The sequence below is a fragment of the Crinia signifera genome, chromosome 6 (assembly GCF_055691185.1).
Source record: "Crinia signifera chromosome 6, ASM5569118v1, whole genome shotgun sequence".
In the NCBI taxonomy this organism is placed as follows: domain Eukaryota; kingdom Metazoa; phylum Chordata; class Amphibia; order Anura; family Myobatrachidae; genus Crinia; species Crinia signifera.
The window spans coordinates 190495706-190516188 of NC_139222.1; the positions used below are offsets into that span (position 1 = coordinate 190495706).

At 43.2% G+C, this 20483-nt stretch overlaps 1 protein-coding gene across 2 annotated transcripts in view; it reads left to right on the forward strand.

Annotated features, from left to right (window-relative positions):
- The window catches only part of ASCC1 (activating signal cointegrator 1 complex subunit 1), a 266594-nt gene that overhangs the window by 77271 nt on the left and 168840 nt on the right, over nt 1-20483 (forward strand). For both annotated transcript variants that reach the window (XM_083145544.1, XM_083145545.1), the window contains exon 7: nt 205-324. In XM_083145544.1, coding sequence (XP_083001670.1) covers nt 205-324 — 120 coding nt within the window. The remainder of the gene's footprint in view (nt 1-204; nt 325-20483) is intronic.

Below are 20483 nucleotides of genomic sequence, written 5' to 3' on the forward strand. Positions count from 1 at the left end.
GACAATAATCTTTGTCCCCAGAGACACAGGTAGGATGGTGCCTGACCGGTGGAGAGTTCCTTCTAAATGTCCTTCACGCTGAAACTTCCTATCCACATGGATTCTGTCCATTACATGTTTGCCTTAGCCATTTACTTAAATGTCTCTCTTTTGTTCTAGTTCTATATATATCATAACATAATATAGTTATTTATTTAATTGTAGCAAAATTGTTGCTGGGAAGCCACTACAAGTGAAAGTGTCTGGAATAGAATACATGAATGATGACCCAGCAATGGTGGATGTCCTATACGCCAAAGTGCAAATGAAGGATGGATCAGGAAGGTTAGTTTTCAGCAGTACTCGTACCTAGTAAGCATATTTGCCATGTTATGTGATGTCCTTGTCCTGCCATTAATATACAACATTGCATGGCTTATGATGAATATTTTGCATTAGTGGTCCACCCCTGCAAGAGCATTAATTCCCCTTATTAGTCCACCGAAACTGGGAATTCCTGGTGAAGTAGGGACCCCCCAATATAGGGACATCTTGTCTCCAGTGTACCCTAAGCCTGGGCTGAAGCCTGGGGCTTATCCCCTGCTGCCAATGGGGGGAGAAGTTGATAGCTGTCTGTGAAAGTGATATTAAATAATAATGTCTTTTACCTGGGGACTATGGGTCCCAGTAAACCTCTTTCACATTCCAGTACTGGGGGAACCAGAAGTAATGGCCTGCTGGTTCCTGTTGTCCCCCTGTAAAATAAATATTAAAACAGCACCGTACAGACACACTGTAGGTTTCAGCCATTTATAATGTACACTCACACAAATTGTACTTGTACATTGTGCCTGGCATGACGCATTCCCATTTTTTTAGTAGGCTTCGTAGCCGGCATTCAGTCCTCCTCTTCAGTAGGCTTCCCTCTCTGGGTTAAAAAATATATAACTCCATTTCTCCCAGAGGAAGGCCCATGTATCAGCGGAAATGTGTCAGAGCACACTCAGAATTACTCACCAATATCTATACCCATACCAAGCAAGTTTCATTTTGCACACTGGCCTTAATTACCAACTCTGCCAAGATGATCCAGGAGGCAAGCATGCAGACCAGGAGGTGCCAGCGAAGAAGACGGACGCTGAGCACCTGAGGCAGGAGGATAGAACGTGCTGAGCACATGGACGGTGAGTACGGCAGAGTCTTATGGTGGAGGAGCAAACGGCGATCAGCTGTCCAGTTGGGGCGGTGCGCTCCTGACCGTCAAACCGCAGGCAGCCATCTACAGTGTGCTAGCGGCTGGACCAGAGTTTCACTACGAGGACAGCTGCTGTAACACACGCTGAGCAGCACAGACAGATGTTGGCACACACCTCAATCCCCCTCCCCACAGTCCTGACGGAGGTAGCTCACTAATGCTGCCTTACAAAAAACTGTACCAAATGATTCACATATACTGCAGATCTGCCTAAAATATTAACACAGAGACATCAGAAAGAGAACTAATTTCACCCCCAAAGACTGGACTGAGACGCTTAAGCCATTTGCTCCTAAACATGGAATAGATGAAAATGGTCATTCAGACAAATAGGTTAAATCTATTTATGCAGATGACTACTTTTGTCCATTTTCCAACTTTTGAGAGCAAATGGTTGATTGTAATTTGTTCCAGATTTTCATTCCAACCAGCCAGATTGGAAAGATAATTTTCTAGTGTGTATGGGACTTAAATCAGAAAAGAGTCAAACGGACAGAATTAATTGTATTCCCACCAGGCAAGAGTAGTTACCAACCTGATATCTCTATCACTGTTGAGAACACAACAATTAATCCTACTCCACAAGATTGCTGCCTAGGGGTCATCCTCGACTCTGAACTGTCCTTCATTCCTCACATTCAATCTGTGTCTAAATCATGTTATATGCATCTAAAAAGATATCCAAAATTCGTCCGTACCTTACACAAGACACTGCAAAAACTTTAATCCATGCACTCATTATATAACGTATTGACTATTCCAATAGCCTCCTTACCGGTCTTCCTAAGAAAAGAATCTCACCACTACAATCCATTTTGAATGCAGCAGCGAGGCTGATCTTCCTGGCTAGATATTCATCGTCTGCTGATCAACTCTGTCAGTCCCTCCATTGGTTGCCTGCAGCGACAGACTGGGCCGCCAAATCAGCCCTGGCATTTGTGCACATGCGCAAACTTTTTAGCGTGCGTACACACACCAGGCACGCACATGCAGGCACACAAATGCACCGCTCCCATCTCCCAGAGAGGGGAATAGCGACGTGTTATGTCCCTTCTCTCCTGGACCATAGCGGTGCACAGAGAGAGCCGTCGGACCCACCACGAGTCCAGCAGCTCTCTCTGTGTGCCGATCGGGAGGTGGAACCTCCACTTTGCAAAAAGAAATTGGCCCACCTGGCCAACGGCCCCTTTGGCATTTGCCAGATGGCCAGTCCGACCCTGGTTGCCTTTATATTACAGCATTCAATATAAAATACTTCTACTTACATACAAAGCAATTACTCTGACTACACCAACTTATATCTCTTCACTTATCTCAAAATATATCCCAACCCGACCTCTCCGCTCTGCACAAGATCTGCGTCTCTCATCCACACTCATTACTCGCTTCCACTTGCAGGATTTTTGTCAGGCAGCACCCACCTTATGGCATGTCCTTCCACGCACACTAAGACTCTCCTCTAGCCTCCAAACTTTTAAGTGTTCCCTGAAAACTCACCTCTTCAGGCAAGCTTATCATATTCAGGACCCCCACAGAACTTCCAGTAGCATTTATATCTAATTGCATCCCATCAGAACTGTCCTGTAATCTGGTGGGACTGCCATGCTATGGAACTCTATCCTTATGTATCCCTCCTGTTATCCCTATAGATTGTAAGCTTGCAAGCAGGGCCCTCCTACCTCCATGTTGGTTTGTATCTACCCAGTTTGCTTAACCACTGTTGTTTGCAATAGTAAAGCAAAACGGAATATGCTGCGCTATATAAGAAACAGTAAATAAATAAATACAAGCAATCAGCCACACCCATTATCAACTGCATTTTGTTTAATTACCTTGCCTTTATGCTTGCTTTAACGCAGCAACATCAGAAAGAGACCTAATTGCACCCCCAAAGACTAGACTGAGAAGCTTACTCAGAAAAGAGTCATAAGGGGCCTTACACTAGGGCAATTTATCCGAAGCTTGAAATTGCATGAGATTTCCCTTGAACTCTCCAGCAGCTTCCCGGGAGTCCTGCATGTCAGATTCTGTACTTGAGGAGCAGATTTATTAAGCTCGGTGAAGTGCTAAACTGTCTGATTTTTATCACCGGCCAATCAGCTCCTACCTGTGAAGTTACAGGCTTGGTTTGAAAAATGACAGGTAGGAGCTGATTGGCCGGTGATAAAAACCCAGACACTTTATCACTTCACCGAGCTTAATAAATCTACCCCTGAGTGTTATTTCGTATCAGATATATTGCATGCAATTTATCTTACTGTATACACTTGTACCATACAATTTATCTGATGGGCTGTACTACAGGGTGCAAGGGGGGCTGGCCTAAATAGTACTGCTGAATTCAGCCGGTAATTCAGCAAAAAACACAACTGGAAAATACTCCTTTTCCAGGCGTATTTGGCTGAAGCCTGCACGGATCAGTCAGATCCATGCAGGCTTCTCTATGTAATAAAATAGAAAAATAGGTACTTGTGTACTAACTGGGCTGCCGATTTTGAAATCGGGTCCATCGCATCGCATCGCATCCGACCATATCGCATGCGATGCGATGGACCCGATTTTTCCAGAGGATTCAATGTTAAAATGGACTGAGTCCATTTTAACATGGAATTCAATGGGAAAAGGGGTCCTTTTCATACCCCTACTATCCAAGTGGGCATGGAGTTGGATATAAACCTGTGTCGAGCGTAGTGAGTCACCGAGCCCGAAGCGTGGCGAGCGGACACAGAATACCGACCCCTTGCGGGGCTCGCTTCGCTCGCCACGCTTCGCTCGCCACGCTTCGGGCTCGGTGGCTCGCTACGCTCGCCACAGGTTTATATCCAACTCCATGCCCACTTGGATAGTAGGGGTATGAAAATTACCCCTTTTTCCCATTGAATTCCATGTTAAAATGGACTCAGTCCATTTTAACATTGAATCCTATGGAAAAATCGGGGCATCGCATGCGATATGGTCATATGCGATGCGATGCGATATCACATCGCATCTGATTGTATGCCTTAAGTTAAGGCATACAATCAAAAAATCGGCAGCCCAGATAATACATAAGTACCGAAAAATATATAAATAATTTAAAAAAAAAAACTGACGTAGATCCATTTTCATGGTATACCTGTCATCTAGGCATCATTTATATATTATATTCTCTGACTTCAATTAGACATTGTCCAGAGTGTCCTGAAACACATATTTTAGAATCCACTCCCTACTTGTATCCTCTTAAATTGCAACATTACCCATACTGACACTATTGCAAACATTTTAAGTGCAAAAAAATTAGATGGATTCAGTTACACCTAGTAAAAAGGCTAACATCAATACACCCATCTACTCATTCACAAGACCTCCAGCGATGAATCCCACTCCCAAAAACTAAAAAAAAAAAAATACATTAAACTGCAAGAGCCAGGGACTTTTTCCCCTGATTTTTATCTCTCTTTACTTTTATACTCCCTTCAGACCCCAAATGCCAGGTCGCACCCAGGATAGGGACACGGGTCCATCCCAGGAATGACACAGCATTCACAGTCTGAATGCTCTGCGCCAACAACACACTGGGGGGGGGGGGGGACTCAGCGGCACATCATCGGGGGCACCTCTTTCATACTGTGACCGGGACCACTGCACCATGACCCAGATCAGACCAATGTCCAACTATAGTCATGACCAGGTTTGAACTCCCGGGTTGCTCGACCCAGGGTTGCCCTTTAACACCGCACCTTGACCCGGGTTGGTGATGTAACAACCCAGCAATAACCAGGGTTGAGAGCACGGTGTGAATGGGGTATTATTTACAGTTGCACTTCACAAATCACACTGATCTGTTCAGGCTTCTGCAAACACAGTACACATGAGGTTGCATCTATATGAAAAGTGTATTTTGTTTGCTCCATGTTTATAAACCTGATTCAACATGAATTTCAGTGTTTTATTCTTTTCTATTGGAGGTACTTGCGACATGATTTGATGGCATATTGACTTTTATTTGCAGATTTGTGCATGTTTTGTGGTTCAACTGTGATTTTACACCCCTGTTTAGCTTTAGTAAATCTGTGAGTTTAAAAAACTGCCTAAACTTGCCTAAACTTGCCTGACAATGCAGTTGCAGGCAAACAGGATTTTTATTACATTTGCCCCCAAGACTGGGGAGGGGAGAATTATACATAAAGGGGGAAATTTACTAAGAATACGAATACAAAAAATTGTATTCGTATTCTTGATACGAATGACTACGACTGCATACATCGTATGCAAAGTCATGTTGCGGAGGGGAATTTACAAAGCAGTCAAATACGACTACTTTGTAACCCTACTTTGTAACGCTAATACGAATTCCTACAGGCAGTCTGCACGGATCAGTCAGATCCGTGCAGGCTGCAGAGTGTAAAAAAAAAAGAAAAATAAATTAAAAAATCGGCATGGGGTCCCCCCCACGGCTGTAACCAGCACCAGGCTAAAAGAGCTGGGGCCAGTAATAAAAAATCAAGAAACCCGACAAATAGGGGTTCCCCGGTTTTCTTTTTAAAACCAGCCCCAGGCTCCAGGTCCGGGGCTGGTTCCCAAAATACAGGGGACAAAATGACTAGGGGTCCCCCATATTTTAAGAACCAGCCCCAGGCCAAACCAGCCAGCAGGGTAATGTCACAGCCGGGGACACTTATTATATATAAGGTCCGACTTTCTCGGCTCCTGATTGGCCGCTAGGCGGCCAATAGAATCATTCAGTGGAGAGGCGCGGAAGATGAAAGATCTCTGCGCCTCTCCACAGTCCGATGCGGGGAGCTGCCGGAATTGCCGGCATGTGCCAGAAGACCAGGACTACGTCAGATCAAGAGGACAGATCTTCGCAGGAGGACCTGGGTGAGTTGGATTTCCTTCCACAGGTCCCCCATGGATTTCTTCGGACCCGGACCGGACGCCGACATGGACCTGGACGTCGACATGGAGCCGAACGCCGACATGGACCAGGAGCAGGACACCGGACCAAGACCCAGGGACCTACTGACGGGCTCAAGATAGGTAAGTATCAGTATGTATGGGCTTTGGATGTATTAAATTTTTATTTTTATTGTGTGTCCGTGTGTTTATTTGACTATTTTTATTACTGTGGAACTACAAGTGCCAGCGGGCCCTTTAATGCCCTGCATGCTGGGAGGCTTGCTGGGACTCATAGTTCCACAGTAAAAGACAATAGTTTTTATTCTATTTTTTTACACTTCAATCAGCCCAGTGACCACCGCACAGGGTCACCAGGGACAGCACCAGGCTGCAGCCTGGTCAGGTAAGTCCTGGAGGGGGGGGGAACCCTTAATTGGGGGGGTCCCCACTCTCCCAGGGCCCCTGGCCAGGCTGACTGGTCAGTAGTATAAATGTTTTGGCCGCGGGACCTTATCTAATAAGTGTCCCCCGGCTGTGACATTACCCTGCTGGCTGGTTTGGCCTGGGGCTGGTTCTTAAAATACGGGGGACCCCTAGTCATTTTGTACCCCGTATTTTGGGAACCAGCCCCGGACCTGGAGCCTGGGGCTGGTTTTAAAAAATTGGGGAACCCCTATTTGTCGGGTTTCCTGATTTTTTTTTTTTTTATTACCGGCCCCAGCTCTTTCAGCATGGTGCTGGTTACGGCTGTGGGGGGGGACCCCACGTCGTTTATTTATTTCTCTATTTTTTACACTGAAGCCTGCACGGATCTGACTGATCCGTGCAGGCTTCTGCCAAATACGACAGGGAAATAAAGTGTGTTTTCCTGCCGTATATTCGCGGTCTTAGTAAATCAGGAACCACCATTCTTTTGAATGGTGATTCCTGGCATATTCTATCGATGATGTATTCATTCGTATTTGTAAATACAAATATGAATGGCTCATCAATATGAATAATAAATAAAATAAAAATTTGTATTTTTGGCATAGTAAATGCCAAAAATACGTATATGCCAATTTTACAAATTTTTGTTCGTAAATTTCCCCCAAAGTGTTTGGTATGGAGAATTTATCTGAACAGCTGGGCAACAGGTTGCCACTTAGGAATGACAAGATGTATGTATTTTCATAGATGTAACTATATAATATAAATAACCAAAGGGATGCCTGCTTCAATTAGAAATGTTCTGTCTATTTTATTTAGTCATCATAAAAAATAGAGTAAAATAAATATTGTGCACTGCACACTTTAAAAGTGACAATTATTTGTAGAACATCAATATACAGAGAATGCATAATATCCACATATAGCATACACTTAAAAAAAATAAAGAAAAAAATATATATGTGTGTGTGTGTGTTTGTTTATATTAACAGCAACAAAAGACCTTTGATGGTTCTGGTAAATTGGATTTAATTTATAAACCGTATTAAATCAGTAGCAACAAGCTAAAAATGTTTAATTATTGAATAGCCATAATCCTACATTAATCATTTAGTGCTCTTAGAGGGAAAATAGAGCAGTTCTAGAGTTTGAACAATTGTCGCCAATATATATTTTACCGTGGCTGGTCAGAAAGCACTTAGATCTTGGTAGGGAGCAGCTAATGATATATAGCCATTTCAAATCCTCAATACACAGCCAGCACACCATGAGGAGAGGTTCATTGTCATTCTAATTTGGTACCCTTAATGCATGGGTGTGCAATTATTTCAGATTAGGGGATACTTAACAAGTTTTCGTAAACTACCAATAGCCGCTGCCTTCTCCTCAGAAATGTCTCAGAAATTCCTTACATCTTACCTGTGTACTAGGGAGATCCAAGTGTATAATGAAGGAGCCAGTAAAGGTTGGCATTATAGGTAACTGGCAAGTGAGTCGCATTGGACAGAGCAGAGGGCTGTAATTTGCCTATTTCAGTCCAAGGATACAAAAGCCCCCCTTGTCGGCATTTCGGGATTCCGGCGTCTGTATTTCGACTGTCGGTATTCCGACCGCCGGCATTTCATACCGAATCCACAAAAGGATATCCTTAAGAATAAATAATGATCAAATCGCATTTAAGGGTAACTATATAATTAAAAAAGGGTCAGACTACATGGGCCGAATAGTTCTGGTCTTAATTCTATGTTTCTATGTTTCCCACGTTCCCCACATAACCTGACACCACCCTATTTAAATACTCGTCAAACTCTCCTCGTGTCCTGACATCCTCACATTCCCTATTTACCCACATGCCTCCCCACATACTTGTTACATTGCCAACATGCCAATCATATGTCCATTTAACCCCCACAAGTCCTGACCGCTGCACATATTTCTTAAAATGGCCATCAAACCCACCCATATACTCAATATAATTTCCATCAAACACTTGGGGTTATTCGAGGCTGATCGCTTTTGTGCTTATTCACATGGCAATCAAATATCGAATGACTGTGCATCTGTCTCTGTAGCAGAGTTGTAGATGGGTCAAAGTTACACACTCTTGAACAGACTGGGAAAATCATTAGATGGTGAGTAAGTTGCAAATTTGCCCATTTTTGCAAGCTATTCGCAGACTTGCACATGGCGGGTTTTCACTCTGTCTGGTGGCAACTATATGATCACAGGGCTCTCTAAAATCACACATCAACAACAGGGAGGAGGACCGCAAGAGAGCGCACTCTTCTGTTACTCCATTATCCTCGAAGTGCGTTTCCTTGGCAACTGAGTACAACTTTGCTGATTGACTGCCGCAAGTGTTTACGCATACAGCAAAGTACCAATGTTCTCCATGTTGCCACCCTTTGTGGGGGAATGATGAAGCCATGATCTTTATTGGATGACCTACATTTCCTGGCCCGTTTAAGCAGATCCCCTACTATCCAACTACGCATGGAGTTGATTTTATATAGTGTGGCGAGCGCAGCGAGCCACCGTGCCCTAAGCGTGGCGAGCGGACGCGGTCTCATAAGAAAAAAACGGGAGCCCAGATATTACATAAGTACCAATTCATCTAAACAGGTCAGACAACTAAGCTAGGTATCCCATTCATACTCCAATCCCTGCAGCTAGTAGATTCGTGGAGAGCGCTCCACCCCACATTTAGAGAATATACATGCCTCTCTGCAGCATATAACACCTTCTCCCGTATAGATTTTATATGTATTTCCATCTCTCTCTTCTCCCAAACCAAGGCTGCTGAAATATTCCCTATTCTTTTGTCAGATCCCTCATCTCAGTATCACTAAGAATCACCAAAGAATCCTCCCCTTATAGATCATGGCACTTTCCAGCTAATTTAACACATTCTCAACATTACATGGCAGGACTATGAAACGCACAATCATCATATGCTGGCAGAAGATCCTTCAATCTACTGGATGGCTGCAAAATCAGTGCTCCGTGGAGCCATCATGACATTTGAAGCCTCCATGAAGAAGCAACATGCCCGCCTATATCTCTCTCAACAAAAGACACTTACTGACTCCTATTCCTCTTAAAACTAAGGGCCTCATTCAGATCATTCATTCAGATCAATTCGGTACTGCGTGCATTCGCACGCAGTACCGATGTTGCGTGTCTGTGCATGCGCAGACGGGTATCTGCGCATGTACAGGCGTATGGTGCATGCACCCACGGCGACCTTTCGGGTCGCCGGGTGCACACACCCATGCCGGCATGGGGGGGGGGACGGAGATGGGCGGGGGGCACCGGGCTGCCCCATTACCATATGGGAACGCCCAGCATTCCATGGGCGTTCCCATGAGAACGCTGGGCGTTCTCATGGTAATGAGGCAGTGACGCGGGTGTGGGGGACGGGTAGCTGACATCACGGATGTCAGCTGCCCGCCTATATCCACGCCAGCGTGCACGCAAATGTACGCAACTGAAAAGTCACTTATATATGCGTGCACGCTAAACATCATTTAATGGTCGGTGACCATCGAAAGATGTGGGTGGTTAACCGAGCCATGCGAATGGATGCAAAACATCCATTCGCAGCTGTTCGGGCGAAGCCGCACGTTGAGGAGGCGCCAACAATGAATCAACCTGATTAACCCCCTAAATATCTTCAAGACAAAGCACTCCTAGATAAAACTTTACAAAGCATGTCTGATACAATTAAGTTCTCAGTCAATTACAGATACCACAAATTTGCCAATAAAACTAACAAGCTTCTCACCAACATCCTAAATTCCTCTAGGCCCCCTATGCTAGTCCACCCTCTAATCTTTCCAGACGGATCACTTGCCACATCCAACTCCCAGATCTCCCAAATAATGGTCCAGTTTTACACCTCAATTTATGCAGCTCCCCCTACTCAGTCACCCCCCCCCCCACCCAACTGATCCACCCTCAACCACCAACCAAGTATCCTGGTCCTCTCTACCTTACCCTCAAGACCCTTCCCAGCTTGTCTCAGAACTCATTGCCCCTATTATGCTGGAAGAAATTACCAGAGCAATAAAACATCTAAAACCAGCAAAGGCCCCAGGCCCTGACTGTTTCTCTGGTGACTTCTACAGTTTCTATATTGGTAAGGTTGCTCTAATATTAGTATCCACTTTTAATTTTATCTTACAGAATAACGTAACCCCTGCCCATTTTAACTCGGCTATAATAAAAGTTCTCCCCAAAGTAGGCAGAGACTTGTCAAATCCAGGCTCTTACCGCCCTATCTCTCTACTCAATTGTGACTATAAGCTCTTGACAAAAATTTTAGCTGATCGCCTCACTCCTATCCTCCCTCATATTATACACCCAGATCAGACAGGCTTTATAACAGGCAAATACTCCATGAAAAATAATCGTAAAATTCTAGCTCAACACTCTTCCACCAATCACCCCTCTCCCAACTTAATTTTATCTTTAGATGCCAAAAAGGCCTTTGATTTAGTGTCATGGCCACACCTATATAATACCATGTCTAAATTCGGTCTCCACAGATTTATCTCCTTTCTTCAAACAATTTACACTTCCTCCTCCTCACAAATAGCCTGTAATGGATTCCTTTCACCTTCTTTTTCGATAACCAGAGGTACGAGACAGGGCTGCCCACTCTCTCCCCTTCTCTTTGCGATAGCCCTAGAGTCCCTCGCCATAGCATTAAGATCCTCTGCAAATTTTACTGGGATCGAGGTTAGTGGGGAGTGGAACTTAAACTAGCACTTTTTGCAGATGACATGATCCTACTAGTCTCCAACCCCCTCACCTCCATTCCAACAATCATGGACATCATTTCATCTTTTGGAACCACAGCAGGATACAAAAGCAATATCACTAAATCTGAGATTCTCCTGATCTCCCCCTTTCCCCCTGAATTTTAATCGCATCCCACTCTTTCTCAATTGAAATTGCAACCATCACATATGAAATACCTTGGAGTACTGATCCCCAAAAATCTGTATAGCTTTTACAAGATCAATTTCACACCCATACTAGCTTCCATTAAAACACAACTAGATGGATGGAACAAACTCCCCATATCCTTATTGGGAAGAGCAGCTGTTTTGAAATCCATTGTTTTCCCGAAAATACTGTACAATCTACAACTTCTCCCCTGTGCAATTCCTAAGTCTGGTATATTAACCCCTTAAGTGGTATGCCCGGAAATTTTCCAGGCTCAGCTGCGCTGCCGCAGCGGGCTGTCCCGGATATTTCCGGCCATGCCACAAATATGAAATAGGTGCGCGCCAGTGTTGTCCAGGTGTGCACCATTGGCGCAGCACATCTAGAGCCCCCCCCCCCAGTCAGTCTCCCAACCCTCACATCACCTGTGCTCCTGCGAGTGGAGCTCTTATAACCCCGCTCCCCCAACCAATGACGTAGGCGGCAGGCTCTGGGATGTTCGGGCGACCTGGGGGGACTCGGGAGCACTGCTGCATGTGACAGGCCGGCGGCTAAGGCAGCGGGGACAGCGGTGGCAGGGAAGCTCCGGCGTACTCACGCCGGAGCAGAGGTAAGGGAGAGGGGCCCGGCTTCCAACTGTGGTGGGTTTTGCTGGGGCAGGACAAACCTGCCCTGGTAGGTTTGTCCTGCCCCAGCAAAACCTACCACTCAAGAGGTTAACGATTAATAGACTCATGTCAAAAAAATTTTGGTGTGGTAAGAGACCCCGCATGGCACTCACTAAACTAAGGCTTGATAAGGTGGTTAACGTTTCCCGAATATACAGTTTTACTCCTGGTCCGCCAATTTCCGCCCAACTGATGCTTCTACCTACACTAACGCCAAATTGGAGATGGAGATCTTTGCTCCTTTCTCCCTGTCCGCCCTATTGCATACCCCTAAAAAACGTATCCCCTCTTATATAAAAGAGCATGTTATAATCTCTGGTAGCTATGATGCCTGGTTACACCTCAACAAATTCCTTCATAGCCCCTTACCTACCCATATGGGGTAGCCCATCATTACCCCCATCACTCCACAACTCACAGTACCATTCCTGATAACAAAAGGGCCTAGACTTAGCCATAAAAATCTTCGACCCTGGTGGAACTATACTACCCTTCTCCACCTTAAGCACCACATACAATCTTCCCATCAATCAATTTTTCATGTACCTCCAAGCCAGACACTTTGTAGCCTCAATCATACCTGATATACTCTCCACGCAGGACACTGACCCACTTCTACCTCTCTACATGCTGTTTCGCAAACACAACATCAGAATGAAATATCTATACGATATACTTCTCTCTCACCCCAACCCCCCCCCCCCCATTGTTTCGTTAACACAAACCTGGACCGCTGATATCCCAGGCTTTACCAACCCGCACATAATACTTAAAGCATTTCCTATCACAATGAAGCTATTACAGTCTTCTTACCTACAAGAAGTTAATTCAAAACTGTACACAGACTATATATTGCTCCTGCCCAAAGCAAACATATGTCCCCCAATGCGACAGGTCTTTGTCCAAAATGTGGCATGAGCGATGCTAACTTTTATCATTGTTTCTGGGCCTGCTCTAAAATTCAGAAATTTTGGAGGAAAATAATACATTTTATTAATGATATGTGCAATATTAAATTTCCTCTTGACCCCCAGGTATGTTTGTGCATACAGTTTGACAATTAGATAGCTGCCTTTCAATGCTCCCAACAGATTCCCCTGCTTACAGTAATATTCACTTTAGCCAAAATAACTTATAATAACACATTGGATTGTTTCTGCCTCTCCGACGTTGACTGAACTATGTTCTAGACTATTCCAGCTTCTCCTTTTCGACAAACGTACGATTTTACTCACCAACTCCACATCATCCTCCTCCTTCTTGAAGAAATGGCACCCCTTTATACTAACACTGACAGACTCCGAGAAAGTTACAGCCCTAAACCTGCTCTCCAAGGAGGAAGACCACTGCAAGCCTCAACCCCATTAAGATTCTGCTTCTGTCCACCACTCATGCAATCTCTCAATATCATCTCCGGATACGTACCGAAGCCATACTCCCTTTTTCTGAATAGACGTTTCTGCTTCTCTGACTGATGACCATTAGCCTAGATTGATGTACACAGGTCTCCCTCCCCTTTTTCCATATCCACACCCTTTCTCTCCTATTGTGTCCAGTCTTGTCTCCCTGAATGTGAATTTCACGCCCTTTTATATTTGTTATTGGTTCATACATACCTACCTATGCCCAGTTCAAATCATAGTAATGTATGAATATGTCTAGCCATGATATATTTCCACGCATGGTTAATATTTAGAGTCAGGCTCTATTGCCTTACCTACTACTATGATGCCTGTTATCTGTTTTGCTGAAAGCCTTGACATGGTTACTTGATCAATCATAGGGCCTGCTTTTTGTAAAACCATTGTTTCTATGACATTTATGGTGTGTACACACAGTGAGATTACTTTGCTATTCGAGTGCTATACAATCTTTGCTATCTCTGTACTTTTAACATACAATTAGCATTAGATTTGCACTATATAGTCATTGCTGCCCTGTCTATCTGGGTTTCGATTTGTGTTATCACGGGAGCGCGCATCGGGATCGAAAGGTAAAAAATCTGTCAGGTCTGCTTACGATCTGCATGCGATTTTGACTATATAGTCAAAATCAAATGTCAAATCTCACCGTGTGTACACAGCAATAGTCACGTTTATTTGTATTGATGTATGAAAGTCAATAAAAAAATTGTCAAATAAATCAAAGAAATAACTAGCGTATGAGAGCTTTCTTGGCTTATGCTGCCTAAATCAATAAAGCCCCATACACACTAGGCGGCCCTGGCCATGGGAATGTTCACATTGAACTATGGGGCAGATGTATCATAGCAGCGCTTATCGCGCCGCTATGATACTTCCTGCTTCGCCTCAATAGCGAGGCGAAGCAGGAAGGGACATCGACAAGATGTATTAACATCTTGTCTGCCGAAGCGGGGGAGCGTTAACTCCCCCCTCCGGCGATGTCTCTTTCTGGAGATAGCGCATCAGTTAATACTGATGCGCTATCTCCTGTCCCCCGGCTGGCCGCACTGGGCATGCGCGGGATCTCGCTGTTCACGCGAGATCCCCAGCGCAGCCCAGACCTAACAGCAGGGACAGCGCTGTCCCTGCTGTTTAGATGGGGCTTCGCCAGCCTGATGCTGGCGAAGCCAAAGCAGGCTTCGTGCGGAACGGTCAGCGATGCTGACCGTTCATACATTCGGCCTGCTATCATTTTGATAGCAGCGCTGATATGGACAGGGGCGCATATCGCCCCTGTCGTTTACCGCATCTCACCTCCTTCATACATGGGGGAGAAGCGGTATCAGTGCACATAACGTGCGCGGATACCCCTTCTCCCCCATAACGACCCTTCATACATCTGCCCCTATATCGCTAAACGATATTGTTCTGTGACATCACGAGACCCGCTAAATGTACGGGTTGTTTGGCTATAATTGACCTGCATATTCAGCAGGTCATTTAGGATGCATGGGATTGCGCATCGGTAACGATATTTGGTGTACACAGTAGATGATATTTTAAAATATATTGCTTAGAAGCCCCATCCTGAGTGATATCTTTTACAATATCCTCCAATGCGTATGGGGCTTAAGGCTATATCACAACAATGGACTTTATTTCATACTATTTACTTTTTACTCTTTAGAATGTAAGCTCTCACAAGCAAGGTCCTCTCATATCATGTGCACTTTTCTTTTTTAGAATATATATATATATATATATATATATATATATATATATATATATATATAATCGGTGGTACTCACAAATAACGTATTCTCAGGCAGTCGTATGCAGAAATGAACATTTTGAGAACATTTAATAATGCATTCTTGTCATCAAGGTACATGATGACGAGTATGCAGTAATTTTCTTGAAACGTGAATTTCTGCATATGGCTGCCCAAGACTACCTTATTTGTGAGTGCCACCGAATACTGTTTTATATTGGGTGTTCCCGCCGTGAGAGTCCTGGAGGGCACCCGACAATTACAGTATGCATGAATTTTAAGAGTGCTGCTCATCATCTGTATGTATGTATGTATGTATGTATGTATGTATATATAAATATATAGCTGGTCTTCTTTTTCACTAAATTTTTTTCCATGAATAGATCCACTTATAAACTGAATTCTCTGCCTCATTTTATGAACACAGAGGGACGATTTGGTCTTGAAATGTGTTTTATTTCTTCAGTTTACTAAGTGAATGCTACATTGTTCTCAGATAATGTGCTTTATCAGGAGGTCTCTATAGAGTAAACCCGTCTACAGGCCAGTCCTAATCTAATTATCCTAAGAAGTGATGGTTGGGAAGTCCAAAATGCATTTGGATTCTTCTAGAAAGTGGTAAGGAGACTGAATTAGACAGTTAACAAGATCAGTATCGGATAGATGAGCATTATAGTCTGGGACAGACGGCAGAAATTGTATCCCAGCACTTGGGACTCCTCTATCTTTCCAAGGAGTTGACATCTGTCTGGCCCAGACAATCACGACATAGAGACTCCCTCTTACCTGAATATAAGATGATCATGTTTTTGGCAAGAACACAGTCCTTTCGTACAGAATTGAAGAATTAGTTACTTATTTCAATGGAAAATGGAACTGTGTGATATTTTTGCTGCACAGTACATTATATACTGGATATTAACTTTTTTTAATTTGTTAATTATAATGTTTATACCTAGTTCATCTACAATATTGAAGAGTGGGAGCAATATCAGCACCTCAAGTAGCTCTGTTTTCACAGTATTACAAATGGCTCTAATGTACTGTACAGAATTATAAAATAAAACCTCTTTACCTATCCACAAGCATGAATATGACCTTTAAATTACAGTATTTTATCGCAATTTAGGCAAAGTATGTACCTCTTATGAATAGTATTGATGTCAGCATTTGTGTGAGTGAACAGTTATATTGTACACTAATTAATCAAAATTTTCCTGCTCAAAGTATGACATATGTATTATACAGATGTGTCCACATTCACCTATTCTCGGATATGTCCAGAGTCCTGTTTTGCTCGCCACGGATATTACATCTTCGCTATGCCAAAACACTAATTCTAAGGGGGAAATTTATTAAGATGTGAGTTCCATTTCACATAGGAAGTTGCTCTCGGCAACCAATCATAATCTACTTCTTATTTATTTAGCACCTTCTAGAACAGGGCTGGGCAACACCGGCCCTCCAGATGTTAGTGAACTACACATCCCAGGATGCTTTGCATTAGTTTTGCTATGTGGCCATGCTGAAACTGATGCAAGGCATGCTGGGATGTGTAGTTCATCAACATCTGGAGGGCCGGTGTTGCCCAGCCCTGTTCTAGAACGTAACAGATAGATAGTATCTGATTGGTTGCCCATAGCAACATCCGATGTGAAATAGAACACCCATCTTAGTAAATTTCTCCCGAAGGGTGCAATGTAATAGGGTGAGATAATCAGAAAGTGAGAGATTTGGTAAGAAATCTCTAGTTTTTTTTTTTAAAGCGGCAATCATTAACACTGTAATATCAAAAGCACCCATAGAAATGCTGGACATTCCCCCTGCGAATGCAGACGTGTCGATGCCTGCTTGGGGTGGGTGGCTGATGTCACATGATGTCAGCGCCCGCCCTGAATTTGGAATTTGCCCATCTCCGTTCGGGATAAAAGTAAGTACAGACTTACTGTTACCCCATTTGTTGGTGAGCAACCATTGAATGCTTTTTCTTCCATGCGGCCACATGCAAGCGGATGTGTATGTGAATGCATCCACTCGCATGCTAGTGAGGGTATTTGGGTGGTGCACATGCGCGTGCGGGGGGGGTTATTTGCCAGGGAGTGTTTACCTGCTTGCTAGGCAGCGAATATACTAGGATAATGTATCCAACCGAACCTTTTTAAACCACAATAATATAATATAATTTTAAATGATTAGAATCTATATCAAGCCAGTCATACCTTAGATGTCCTTCGCTCCTATTAACATCATAATGCAGGGGCATGAGCTACTGCCCCAAATATCATAGCCATTGGCCATGTAGCTGTATGGGTCAGTAGCTCTGGCTGATTAGAGGGAGACCATTCATATTATTAACTTAATAACCATCTCTATAGCCTCTAAATGCATAGGCAGTGATGAACTAAAGCAACGAGAATTCTATAGCACCTTGTTTTAGATGTCATTTGTTTAGGTTGATCGCAATTTTATCATATATTCTAGAAGTTTTTGTAGCTTAAAATATTTTTTAAAGGCTTTTTTACTTTTCTTCTTATTTCTGTCTTATGGATCTAAGAGATTTGCAGCATTTGCTCTGTTAAAATCATAGGCTTGCTATTTAGCAGCTTGATGGTGTGTACACACGGTGAGATTCCTTCGCTATTCAACTTAAGATTCAATTGCTATGCAATCTTTACTAACACTGTACTATTTACATACAATTCATACTATCTACATTCGATTTGCACTGTATAGTCATTGCTGCACTGTCTATTTGGCTATTCGATATGTGCTGAATGGGAGAGCGCATTTGCATCGCATCGGGATCAAAAAGTTAAAAACCTGTTACCATGCGATGTATATGCGATCCCGATTCGATTTTGACTATATAGTCAAAATCTAATGTTAAATCTCACCGTTTGTACACACCACTAGAGATGGAGCACTATTATACAGTAGACATCAAATCGTGCTGATGGAATCATCATTAATAATATCCCTTCTACATGTACTATTGGTGTTGATCAAAGCAAGATGCCAGTGTTGGGACACTGTATCTTGTAGAATGTATTGGTCATAGTAAAAATATAAGGCATAGGGACTTCAAAGTCTGACATTTTTTAGCTATATGTTGGATAATGTTTCTGGAACATTTACAGCAACGATTCTTCATTAATTCCTTACTTACAAGGGCGCCATGACCGGACAGTGAACACTTGGACCGTGCAAGCTTTCTTTAAGTCCTCGAGAATTTGTTCATTAACCGCTCTTGTTTGGCATCTGCAGCACTGGCTGATCTTGTTTACTAGTTACACTTGATGCTTTAATCCTACAATTTTCTACATGGCTGCACAGTCTTTTGTCTATGGGGATTCTACAGTCTTCTCGGGCTTTATGTGTTATTCTAAAACATGGAAATGGTACAGTTGTTACTGTGCAGCTTGCACATAATCTTTACAGATAGAACCTATTGCCAACCTGCCATTAACAAAATGCTTTATGTCAGGATTTTTTTTTTTAAATAAACCAAAGGTCAGAGGAGATGTCAGGAATAATAATGGGGATACATAACAAGTTTATTTGCAAATATACCACCCCCGAGTCTTACTTTTCAGATCTACAAATGGTTATTGCTACAGTAAATGTAATTTCCTTTTGATGTGCCTTTCACAATCAACATCAATTTGTTTTTGTAAAAAAGCAAAAGAAAAGAACATGCTCAATTATACAAGTAAATAATCCAGCAGGAAGAACCTTAAGAGAAAATACATTTGTATATACATTTACTGTAAGCCCAAGGGAGAAGAAACACACATGACCCTATTTTGTTTCTGTGTAGGGTAAATACTGGCTGCATTATTTTTACACTGCAATTTAGATTTCTGTTTCAACACACCCCACCCAAATTTAACTCTCTCTGCACATGTTACATTTGCCCCACCTGCAGAGCACATAGTTTTGTCCATTTTCCAAACAAATTTGTACTTCAATCAGATCTGAATAAGGGCCATGGTGTCAATGTAGTTAGCCACGAGGGGAAAATATGTCTGTTGCTATGGCAACTCCCATCCCTCTCGTAGCCTGATCTTACACCAAATTTATGGATTTTGGTATTCAGCCCTATGGGGCTGCAAACTAATACCCATGAGCCTGGATCTACTTTTAACGCCGGCGGCATTGAATACCCCCCTTTGGGGGGTATTCAATCCCCGCCTCTGTTTCCGATGGGGGAAATAGTGGCGGATGCCTATTCAATGCTGTCTTTCCTGGCAGCATTGAACAGGCATCTTGGCAAAACAAGCCCGACTTTAAAAGCAGTCGGGCTTGTTTTGCCGAGAACGGCCGTGGATTGTTGAGCTCACAGCTGGATCTCGACGATCCATGGCCATTTCTCATTGCTATGCCCCCTTTTCGGCACTTGCCAGGCAGGGCATTGAATCCTGCCTGCAGAGAAGCAGTCGACCGGGCTGAGAACAGGACCGGGTCATGGCTGTCGGCCAGCCCCACAGTCGTGACCCGGAATTTAAATTCCCTCCCCCTTTGCGTGACAAGTGAATTTAGCAAATAGGTGTGAAAATTGCCAAGCAAACCTTTTTTATTTATCAAAATGAACAGTAATGTTTTCCTTATATATTAAATATCTTTTTTTACACAACATGGTTTTTATTTGAATTTAAATAACAAATGTGAGCGACGCTGGCATTTTAAGTGGATATTTTGAACATCTCTCACCGATGTTGGCACTTAAAGGGTTAAGTGTGACATTCTGGCAATTATCCTCTAAAAAGTGCTAGACAAACGATAAGAACAGTCTGGTTGCTAAATGCAGAATCTCTAACTACAGTATTGTATATTATTTACCCCCTAGTACCTACCTAATGGTAATGCATGTATAGAAGATTCATAAACCAGAAGATGCTTTCTGTGTGTGTGTCTGTTTACTACAAAGAGTCTACCTATTCCATAGGAAAAAGAAAATACAGTTTAAAAACAAACAAACAAAAAAGAACAGTTGAGAATGTGTGCGCATTATACCCCTTTCAGACATATGCGAAAATCCCGGGTTTTTTCACATGAGCGCGCCCAAACCCGGGACTAGCGTGTGTCTGAAAGGGTATACCCGGGATTTCACTCCCGGATACTGAGCACCTGCAATTGACCAGGGTTTT